Source organism: Salvia hispanica, chromosome 2, assembly GCF_029641045.1.
Source record: "Salvia hispanica isolate PSC_SH4W2 chromosome 2, Shi_PSC_v1, whole genome shotgun sequence".
NCBI lineage: Eukaryota > Viridiplantae > Streptophyta > Magnoliopsida > Lamiales > Lamiaceae > Salvia > Salvia hispanica.
Genome location: NC_142693.1, coordinates 2,555,835 through 2,567,836, shown reverse-complemented (window position 1 = coordinate 2,567,836; position 12,002 = coordinate 2,555,835). Strand labels below are relative to the sequence as shown.

The 12,002-nt window shown below is 35.0% G+C and overlaps 1 protein-coding gene and 1 pseudogene across 1 annotated transcript; one reads left to right on the top strand and one right to left on the bottom strand.

Moving 5' to 3' along the window:
* The first annotated feature begins 2,306 nt into the window (after positions 1-2,306).
* Positions 2,307-3,234, top strand: LOC125202137 (transcription factor bHLH51-like). Its single transcript, XM_048100484.2, has 2 exons — positions 2,307-2,529; positions 2,620-3,234. The coding sequence occupies exons 1-2, from the start codon at positions 2,341-2,343 to the stop codon at positions 3,028-3,030; spliced, it is 600 nt and encodes a 199-aa protein (XP_047956441.2). The 5' UTR covers positions 2,307-2,340; the 3' UTR covers positions 3,031-3,234.
* A 4,079-nt stretch (positions 3,235-7,313) lies between these two features.
* LOC125202258 (RING-H2 finger protein ATL66 pseudogene) lies at positions 7,314-8,074 on the bottom strand (annotated as a pseudogene).
* Between the last annotated feature and the right edge of the window lie 3,928 nt (positions 8,075-12,002).

The following is a 12,002-nucleotide window of genomic DNA, read 5'->3' as shown; positions in this document are numbered from 1 at the left end:
AAAAAAAAAAAAAAATAGTGGGGAAAAGAGTACTCGTCATTAACAAATAAAACGAGATCACGAAAATGTGATCAAATTATATAGTTACAAGTAGCTAGGAAATGTGAGAAGGGGACCTACACAATGACTTAGGCGTGAAAGTAATAATTGAAGGAGTTTTGTAGTGTAATGAATCACTATCTTTTTCAGCCGTAATTTGGTTCATGTAAAGTGAAATGGACCACAATAGTGAAATGATTGAGTTAAGGAGAGAACAAGTATGTTTTGCATGCCTTCACTTGGATAGTTATCATCAAATTCAAACAATTTATATCTACCACTTATTTGTCCAAAGATCTTATTCTCAAAGATCTATACTTATCTCTTCAACATGCACTGTTGATTTAGATAGCCTTCACATGATTTTTCTCCACTTATTATTCTAAACCACACTCCCATGTGGCTCTCGCACAGTACACGCAGTCAGACCGTCCTATCTTAATTAAGTAATTTTTTAAGAAATAGTGATGTTTATACGTTAATATAGCAAATTTTATGAAGAATATCAATCGCTTTTAACAAAGACAAATGAAAATGAAACTCTCTTTCCAATCATAGTATATCAATAATTTTTATTAAAATTTATGTAGCCCAATTTGTAATTGTTGATAATGTTCCAATGAAATCATGAGAGTGTGAACTAAAAGTTTTAGTCTAAAACCATGACCAAAAATTTCCTATCCTTCACATTTAATGTTGTTCACTTACCATCAATTAATATGTTATCCGCATTTCGCGCTCAGCCATTCGAAAATAAATACAAAAAATAATAAATACGATTGAAATTTCAGAAAATAATAATAATGTTTCAAAAAAATATTAGTTCAATCACTGGTATATGACAAATATCTAGTCACTTAACACTGTTACATTAATTATTGATAGTATAAAATAGAGCGATAAGATTTCTTGAGACTGTTTAGTTGCTCAAAATTAAATTAAAATCCGAGATTAAATGAAATTTACATCTCTATTTTGACATTTTGTAACGTGCTAAATCTATACAATGAAACAATATTCGTAAAACAAGAAAGTAGTGTTTTGAATTTAAAGTAAAAATGTTCCATTTTGAAAAATGAACCACTAACACTACGATAATCAAAAAGTAGATCAAGAGATTAATATGGAGTATATATTAAAGTTTGAATGCTTAAATCATATTGCATCATCACCTCACACATGAGTCAAAGCAACAATCTCTCCATCCAAGACTCCCCCAACTTCAAATCTCATCATGTCTACATAATCCATTTTTATATAATTTCTCTATTTCCTAAAACAATCATTCTATCATATAACATACATTATTCTACAATAAGTTATTTATTTCATTTATATATTTTCTCTATTTCCTAAAATAATCCATTTTTACATTTTTGATATACCTATTGAACATAGTCCATTTTGACATTGTCCTACAACATATCGATTACTATCATTAATTTATCGCCTGACGTACTATTTCTACAACGATCACAACTTTCTTCACTCACAACACTGCAACGCAAGTGGCAATTTTGTCATTCACAATACTTCAACCACCTTTATTAAAATCCATACATGAAACTTTTAGGCCCATTTCACTGCAGCACAGCAATGTTCGCAGCCGTCACTAAAATTTACCAACTATCAAAATTCAACGATAAATTTTCCAAAAACCGCTTCCATTAACATTGCCGATCCTTTGGTAATCCATCGATAAATATTTCACCGACATGCTTTTAACTTATCGTCAATCGATTGATAATTCGCAGTTTTCATTATTATCGAAAGATTTTCAAGACTTACTTACGAAATAATCCGTCGGTAATCTCAGTTTTTTTTTAGTATTGTGTATTTATCCAAAATTCCAAATATTATACACCCTCCGTCCCCGATTAAGAGTCACAATTTTCCATTTCAGTCTGTCCCCAATTAAGAGTCACACTTCATTTTTACCATAAATAGTAAGTAGGTCTCACATTCCACTAACTCAATTCACTCACATTTTAATTAATATAAAAAAATGAGTCTCACATTCCACTAACTTTTTCAACCTGCTTTTCTTTACATTTTTTAAAACCCGTGCCCGGTCAAAGTGTGACTCCTACTCGGGAACGGAGGGGAGTAATATCTTAAACACAAACTAAATAATTACTATTCACAAAGAAATAAAAAATGGCAACAATAGAAGAAAAGGACAATCATATCGTTACCATAATATCCCCTTTGAATATAGTGATATCCAATCACCATCTCTCCATATATAAACCAACCTCTCTTCACTCTCTCACTCACCATTTTTCCCCCTTCTCCCAATCAATGGAAAATTGCTATTTCCCCATCTTCAATCACGCCGACGAACCGCCGTGGCTCCTCCCTCCCTCCGCCGCCGCCGACGACCGAGCCGCCTCCGCCTCCCGAAGCCACAGCGAAGCCGAAAAACGCCGCCGAGACAGAATCAACGCTCAGCTCTCCACTCTCCGCAAACTCATCCCCAAATCCGAAAAGGTACTTTCTCTCTCTCAATCAAATCAAAATCAAAATCAAATCAAAATCGAATCGAAATCTCACTGAATCGATCGATTCCGATCAATGCAGATGGACAAGGCGGCGCTGCTGGGGCACGTGGTGGATCACGTGAAGGAGCAGCGGCAGAGGGCGAAGGAGGCGAGCGAAACCAGCAGCGGCGTGCCGAGCGAGATCGACGAGGTGATCGTCGATGAAGTTGAAGACGGATCGGAGCAGATCAAGGCGTCGATCTGCTGCGACGATCGACCGGAGCTCTTCGCGGAGATCGGGGGCGCGCTGAAGGCGCTGGAAGCCGCCATTGTCGAAGCCGACATCACGAGCTTGGGAGGGAGGATCAGGGCTAATTTCGTCATTTCCCCTTCTGCCGCGAACCAGACCGGTTCGATTAAAATGGCACTTACCCGGCTCCTCATCTCGTCCGGGTCGGGTTACGGCGCCCGGAGCAAGAGGCAGCGGTTCTTTTATCCCACTCCGCGTTGAACTTACTAAGGGAAATCGCCGGGAAAATTATGAAATCCGATCAAATGGTCCGTTCTACGGGTTTAAAAATCAACTTGAGAAACCATACAATTTGAACGCGATTATACCACGACGAAAAACTGATCGACTATATGTAATATATTGTTGATGTATTCCAACCGACCTACGCCCTTTCTTTAAAAATAGACGGCATCATTCAATTCACCAGTGGTACATCCACGTATGATTTCTCGACTTGTCACATCGAATACAATTTCTCCAAAAAATCATCGTGGGAAAATTGCGAACGAATCCAGCATCAGGGTTTTCAGTTGATTTTTAAAGTTGCGGATTATAATTAATATTTATGATTTTTCTTGCCCCTTACTTTTAGAAAATTAATTATAGTGAAAATAGATGCAAGTGAGCTTGTAATCTTTTTATATTCATCCCCACACTCAACTATATATTTAAATCTTTTGAACGAGTGATATTCATATTGGATGTGTGATAAAGGGGTAGAGTTTTTTCATGGGTTTGTACCTAATCATGTAGAAATGTAATGTTTGGACCATATAGATTGTTTGAAAAGTGGGATTGAGTGAAGTAGGAGGTTTCTTGGTATTTGCCTAATAATTGCAAGCATGTAAGAAGATTTGGCCAAGCATTTCCGGAATAGGAGGGAAATGTTATTAGTCAAGTTAAGGCCAAGGGAAATGATTAACATGGTGCATTATTAGGCCATCAATTATGGTGGATATATATATTTTTTTTGAGAAACATTCTTAAAAATATGGAAAACACTTTGGGCAAGTTGTTGGATTAGAAGCATGAAGCAGGGATTTGTGCCTCTCCGTCAAATGCCCTTTGTCAGTGGCGAACACAGAAAATAAAAGTGTTCGTCATTGCCCCTACTCAGCATAAGGCGGGCGCGGGAGAGCTCACTATATGCAAGTGGGAGAGCTCAAAAATGGACTACTATATTTTATTTTTAAGTGTTTTTTTTACTAATTATTAATTTTATTTTGTGAATGATATAATTGATTTCATAATCTAAATATAAAGTTCCTATTTGATGATTAGATATTATAGTGCTTCTAATATTTATAAGAATAAAAGATGCTACGATAAAATAATAAAATGTAGAAAAATATTGAAGATCCAAATTTTGTTTGGAGAGGATCCAAATCCCCAATTTTGATATATTATGAAATTTATCATATGATACTAATCAATTCAATCCATTGATTAATTTAATTCCGGTCCGATCTCTTTAAGCCCGTGTGAATATGGGCTCAAATTATATCACTTTGTTTCTTGGTATCACTACTATTTTAAGATTCTAAAAAATATGGACTTAGTGACTTAGTCTGTTTATTTTAGAGAAATTAAATATTTCCCTATTCTTTTTTATAGGAGTATTTATAAAGTAGAATAAAATTTTCATTTTTAAAGATTAGTGTTATAGGGGTGTATTAGGGTGCTCACAGCTCTTTAGTGTTAAGTTTCAAACAGATCACAATCCTTGGATCCTTGAATTGGATGGTTGTGATCAACTGCATTATTAGACTATAATGTTACATTATTAGTTAGTGTACATTATTAGAATGAAAATCTGCATTATTAAATGACACGTGACATTAATCTAACCGTTAGATGACAAAATCGTGGGCCTGAGATTCAGTTGAATGTTTGGACAGTATATAGAAAAAAGGATTTGAATGCATATATTTATGGGTATATGTACGTGCGTGTCATGTTCAAATTAGTTCCTTTTATTTATTATCAATCCATTAGTCACCATGCATAGTTATTTGAAGTTAATGTAGGTAAATTATTGAATTCGGTGTGTAATTTTTTGGTACTAGTAAACAAATAAATTTACCAATAAGAGCATCTACAATATATGCCCTCTCATATTCTCTAATTGGCCGATAGACGCAAGTGTGTCCCAAGCGCATGTGGTAGCTCGAGCCTCCGAGTCTATAAGCCGTCATTGTGAATGTTCTAAATCACACTACAAATTCAGTATGTACAGTAGACTAACACACTAACGATAAGACGATGACTACTAATAACCCGGCTTGCCATATGCACTACTTTATTCATGACTTATCATGTAATGTTATATATATTTAGATGGACTTACAACTAATTACTTAGTTTATAGCACTAGGTTTAATTAGTGAAATTGAAGTGAGGTTTAGGTGTAATACTTAACTTTCGTCTCGTTACAATTATCAAAGCAAAACACTTTAACAAGCTGTAAAAGAATAACTATAAAGTAATGTCTAATCCAAGTAACCAACATCAATCTCCAATGTGCATTATACAGTCAACAAGTTAGGCATAAAGTAGATAACATAAAATAAAAATTAAATTATTAGGCACATGCTTGAGTTACTATCACTAAAATAAGTAGGTGAAAAGCACACACAGCCAAAAAAAGACAAATGAAAAATAAAATAATAACATAAAAAAAGACGAAATGTTTTCAACTTGAAAGAAAAATTAGTAATCATCAATCATCCATCAACATCGTACTCTACTTGTTTAATTTATGTTATCATTAAATTTTTAAAAAAAGTCGTTAATTTTAAAAATAAAATATAAAACAAAGTTCCAATTTTATATTATTAATTTTTTGAAATTATATAAATAATGGATAATCGAACTTTGATTTTTGTTTAATTTTTGAAATTAATGACAGTAATAATAATTTTAAAAGAAACTTGAATCATACTTACTAAATAGATAAAATATAAAATTAATTCTAACCTATACTCTACTAAACTAGAACAATTAAATAGATTTCCATTCGATATGAATCAAACATTGTTCGCTACAATTTTTCCACTCTCGCATTTGAATAAATTACAAATTTATTTAATTATCTTTTTATCCTCAGCCAAAATGAAAACGATCTTTTACTTTATGATAACTTAACCAAGTGGTTTTGATTTATTTATTATTATGTATTCCACGTTTCACTTCTTTAAGAAAATGGGACCAGCCAATTTATCAGAAGTTCCGATAATGAAATTAGGCCACATTTTTTATTTAATTTTATATTTGGTGGATGGAAGATCTCTATAAAATAAGATAAGTATGCAATTAGGCCAAATGGGGAGTATATATTTTATTTAATTTGTACTTTAACACCTTTCTTGAGTTTTGGTCAATTTTCTAGGTATGATATTGTCCATTACAAAATTGATTGACCAATTTAGAAAAATTGACTTATTTAATCTATTTAGGAACAGAACAATATATTCTTTTAGATTTACTCAAAATCTAAAATGCATGCATGTTCGCGGTCTAAATTTCATTTTGAATGTGATTATAGCATATCCATGTTTACGATTATAAAAAAAAGTTTAAAACCTCAACTCTAAGGGTCCCATACATCCCGATCCGACAGTATTATGAGAGGTGTTAAATCAGAGTACGTAGTGACCTGCTAAGGGGGAGGGCCTAACCCATTGTCTGCTAGAAGCCCGTCTCCCAAGGTCTCACACTTGTGCCTGAGAGGTGTTGCAACTATACGACAATAGTGAGATTTGATCCTTGACCATTCATACAAATCTGCCCCTCCGAAATCAACTGCGCTGCCCTTGCGAACACCTATTTGAGGAGTGAAAAGGAAGCCAACTGTGCTACTGAACTCTTTAGCCTTGTTTACTATTGTATTATTAAATGATGACATCATCTTTACTAAATTAATTGAAGTAGTGGTATAATGTAATGGATTAATTATTTAGTTTGATAGACACTTGCCCTCTTTATTAGTAACACCCATAGTAAAATATTATTATGAAATTTCTAATGTTTTTAAAATATGACATATAGTAGTATAATTTTTATGCTATAGACTATAGTTGATTCTCTTGTGCATGGATGCATCGTTATGATAATATTCTATTCTTCTTTCTTTAATGCATATTTATTTATTAGTATAATATTTTTGATAATATGGTGTTGAGACTTGAGATGACTCAATGAGATAGAATCCTCTATTGACTAGAGGAGGAATTTTGTATATTTAAAGTAAACCTTAATTTAACTAAGAATGCAAATCAAATTGATGAGTTAGTAATAGAGTGATGACTATATAAAAAATGACATCAATATTATTAGAAGTAAACCTTAATTTCACATTTTAGCATCAAATATATCAATGCGTAGCATCAACCTTCACAAGTCTCAACATAGGAATAAAGTTACTACTACAAAAATTGCGAATCCATATGTATAAAACAAAAATTCTCACCTAAAATCAGTTACCCAACGACACAACAACAGAATTATCCATATATATAAATTTTTCATTTAAAATTATCCAATTATCCACAATGCAACAATATCCCAGCAAAATAGATTCTCCTTAAATCTATGCAAAAAAAAAGAGAGAATCTCCCCCCATTTTGAGGGCCTCTTTTCTTTTTCTTTTTCCTAAAATAAAAAAATAATAAAAAATGAAAAGAGCGAGTCGAGTCAAACGGGCGAGTCGACTCGGATGGCGGCGCGGCAGAGCGGGCAACTCGAGTGAGTCACGAGCCACGCGTCGACGCACTCGGAGTGGAAGCAATGCCGGCACCGCGGCAGCAGCTTCACCTTGTCCCCGTCGCCGAACACTCCGAGGCATATGCAGCACTCGCCGTCGGAGCTGATCGGCTCCGATTGGCCGTGGAGGACGATCGGGAGGCTGGCGATGGAGGCCGCGTCGAGGCCACGCGCCGGCGCGTGAGGAGGCGGCGCGCGTGGAGGAGGGGGGGAGGAGGAGGAGGAGAAGCGGCAGACCCAGCGGGCGTAGAGGAAGAGGAGGGCGACGAGGAGGATGACGGAGAAGAGGACGACGACGAAGAAGAGGGTGTGGCCGCGGATTTGGAAGCTGCGGTCGTCGAATTCGGCGTAGTGCCACTTGAACGGCTGCTCCGGCGACGGCGTCGGCATCGGGATTGGATCTTGTGATTGAATTAATTTCGGGATTTGGACGGAGAGAGAGGGGGTTTAATTGAAGTTGAGAGTGGCGAGTTTAAGTAGAGAAGTTTTGGCATTGCACGAGGGGAAATGGGCACGCGCGGACGGGGCGCGTGGAGGGATGAACAGAGATCTAGTTGAGTTGAGCTAAAAAGTTTTGGTAGATTTCATAATATTGATGGATATTGTATTAAGAGCGTCTCCACGTGCGGACGTCGCAGAAGTCCGACTGGATATCCGCTATTGTGAAGGTTTAGGTCGGAAATAGACGTTCGTGAGGACGTCGGATATCCTCGCGACGTTCGATCGGACGTCCGCCATAGTGGCGTCAGTCGGACGTCACGGTCGGGCGTCCGAGTTAAAATTTAATTTTTTTTAAAACTCTATAAATACAGCTCGTTGAACTTCATTTCATTTATTTTAATTCCGTAAATTGAGTAATTGTGAATTTATTTTATTGCGAGAAGTTCTAGTGAAAGTCCTACATTGTGCAGTAGGATGAGAAGTCCTAGTAACGTGGCAGGAGGTTTTTGTGGGAAGTCCTAGTGGGAAGTCCCCACCGGATATGCTCTAAGGTAATAATATTGTGAATTTAGCATCGATTGTGAAGTGTAATTTAGCGGAGGATTTCGGACATGAGGAATATGGATAACGAATCAATTGTTAAAAATGGGATAGTTAATCTAAATCAGGTAAGTTAGGGAATAAATCTTACGATAATATCGTATTACGTTTGTTTATAAGATTGAATCTCACAATTTAATTTTGGATAGATAATTATCACATGATCATGACGCAGACCCAAGTGTGTATTAGGGGATGGGCTTAAGTCTTAAACCCCCAATGTTTTTTTTTTCTTTTTACTTTTTTTTTTCTATTAATTATTTTTAAAATTTATTCATAAATTATGTGTAAAAGTCCCTACAAATTATCTAAATTACTCAAATATATAGTTTAAAACAAAATTTAGAAATCCCAACCCCTATTGATAAATATTTCTGCGTCTGCCACTGCATATGATAATGAGTCGTAGTCATCTCATTCGGACTAAAATAGTCTTACAACTTAATCTCAGATCAATAAACATATAATAATGAGTCATAGCTACTGAACGATGTAATTGAATTTGGATTTTTTTCTCAGTTATATTAGATGAAAAAGGTTTGAATTTTTCTTTATCTTACACTAGTAAATGTTAAGAAAATAATATTGGCGGTGTTGAAAATAACGTTGGTTAGTTAAAATAATAAAGAAACCTAAAAAAACTATCATGAACACAAAGGACATAGTTCTGTACACGGATAGAACAATTTTAAAATATTAAAACTTCATAATTTAATATTCAATTTTAAAACTTGATTAGATTGATCAGCATTCTTAATTTAAACTTATATTATCCTATTAAAAATGCTAGGAATCAAACATCAAGTAGTTACATTTATACCGACAAATGATCAATGATTAAACAAGTCTCTTAATATCGCATTTATGATTCAAAACGACGTTTAGTGTTGAAAAAGAGTCAATATTATATCTCTGTCATGGGGTATTTGAATGAGCTGGTCTAATTTCGTCGAATATTATCTAGAAAATTTGATAGCAAAAGAGAAAAGCTATACTAAAAGTGATTAGACGCTATATAAATATCTTCCAATTAATTATAAGGACATGGGATATTTGACAGAAAATATAAAATATCTTCTCAGTATATAGTATAAGGACCTGTGATATTTGACAAGCCAATACATCTGAACCTTGAAGCACAAGTGATGGATATTATATGGTCAAAAATAGCAGCTTATAAATTGTAAAAGTGTTTTGTATTTTGTACAGCTTGAGATGAGTCATATTAATAATACTAGAGTTGTGAAATTTTATAATTCAATTTAATAAATGGTATATAGTGCTAATTGGTAATTAATAACATGTGTTGAGCATGATAAAATTATGTCACACTGAATCGACTAACTTACACAAAATAGATCAAATTTTGTTACACATCACCTATCAGTTTGCGCCAATGATGTTTTAAGGTTTTAACCTTACTCGGTGTCTCACGCGTAAAACTTGAATTTTCTCGATTTTTCGTTAATATTTGTAAGATAAGACTCTTCATAAACACATCTATTTTTAAAATGTGTTTATATAGATTGAAAGGATACGAATGAATAAGCGCCAAGCAAACAATTTTAGACTAATATTCAGAAAAGAAAAACCAAAAATATTCAAATTAAATAGTACTTTTTTGTCCTAAGAAACGAGTTATCTGCAAAAAAAAAAAAAAAAAAAAAAAAATAGCCCAACCTTCTTATCGATTGCCTAGCAATATTTTTCAGCTAAGAATAGAGAAAAATATGAGAAATTAATTACTATAAAATTGAGTAGTATATAAAAAATATTGATATAATCATTTCAAACAAATTTACGTGTAAAGTCGTTTTCAGACGTTAATCATGAATGTTGAATGAGATTGAACTTGACTATAGGAAAAGTAACACAGATTTCATTATTATAAAAACCAAAACACAACTGATTGCTTCTAAATACCAAGTTAGAAAAGAAAGGATTGTGTCCAGTTATGAAAATATATCTCATCAATAAATCAAAAGACAAACGATTCCACCAACTAAATGACAAACAAACAATGACAACTATAGAGTGAAAATGTGGAAATTGACTGACCAATTTCATATTAGTAGAAGATTTTTTAATTGAAAAAAAAATGCTCATAGCTATAAAAAGAGCGACGAGAAGGAAAGTTCCATGCGCATACCTCAAAAAAAAAAAAAAAAAGCTTTGCAATCAACCTCTAATCAATGAAACGTTGAATTGTGCCCTTGGTGGAGCGAGAATTTTGTAGGCGAGATGACTTTGTCTACTATTGGAGTTGGGGTTCTCGTGTGTCCAATCATTGAGTAACATGCATTGTAGGAATCAGATTAGGTACGGATTCACTATTTACCAAGACCTCTTTGTTTTTCGTTAGGAGAGCTCAGTCAAACTCTAACCATGCGACTGATTTTGTTGAATTATCAAGATTACAACCAGAGAGCTATCAACTATCACAACAACAGTCTATGTACTAAACTAGAGTTCTTAAAAAATTCTCCTAATGACCTGCACACTGGAAAAACCAATTAGTAACACCAAACAAGATCCTGTCGGATCTAAAGGAGATAATCCAGATAACAAAAGAATCAAGAGAGAAACAAAATAGATCAGAGGGTGGCTCAGCAACCCGCCAGTAACCAGATCTATTCTACCAGAAACCAATCCAAGGGAGCACCGTCGAAATCTGGCTAGAGATCAACCTCTCACCGCAGATACCAACACCACAGAACTCCAACACACAGGATCTGGAAACCTCGAACACAAACTCATCCAGAAAGTTCTCACACACTAAACCATAGTTCTTCACAACACTCAACAACCGAAGTAGTTGCCTTCTCCACCACTCACACTCGGTCAATCACTGAAGAAACCGTGAAAGATCACAAAAGAATGGCAGAAGATCCATCGGAGAAGAAGGGAACAAGAGAGAGAGAAAGTAGGGTTTGAATAATGAGAGACTCAAGAGTCTCTCTACTCACATAACAAACACATTCCACAATCCAACGGCTCAGTACCGTGATCCAGGTGAGAGTCCACGTGGCGGCATCTGGAGAGAGAGATAAATGGTTTGGGCTCAGCCCAACTTGATATCACATGGCCTAAACAAATGACCAGCCCAAGAGAAAGTCCACCAATATTCAACATACTCCACCTTGGACTTTATTCTAGGAAATCAATCTGGTTACAAGCTAAGGTTAAACTCATCACAACCTACAAGGTAGTTCCCTCAGCACCAAAGACTAAGTCCACTAGCATATTGAGAACAACCAGGTTGCCTTTAGACACCAGAGGGGCTGACATCCATTATTCTAAAAGGACTTCATGCCCCCAGCCACCTACCACCCTTACCACAGCTGATAAGGTGGCTCAGTGGCTGAGGTCTTTTCCCCGGGACATGCAAC

Bases quoted from the DNA above. Each gene is read 5' to 3' on its own strand.
- LOC125202137 (XM_048100484.2), top strand. From the start codon at position 2,341: ATGGAAAATTGCTATTTCCCCATCTTCAATCACGCCGACGAACCGCCG. The intron at 2,530-2,619 runs GTACTTTCTCTC...CGATCAATGCAG, and splicing joins TCATCCCCAAATCCGAAAAG to ATGGACAAGGCGGCGCTGCT.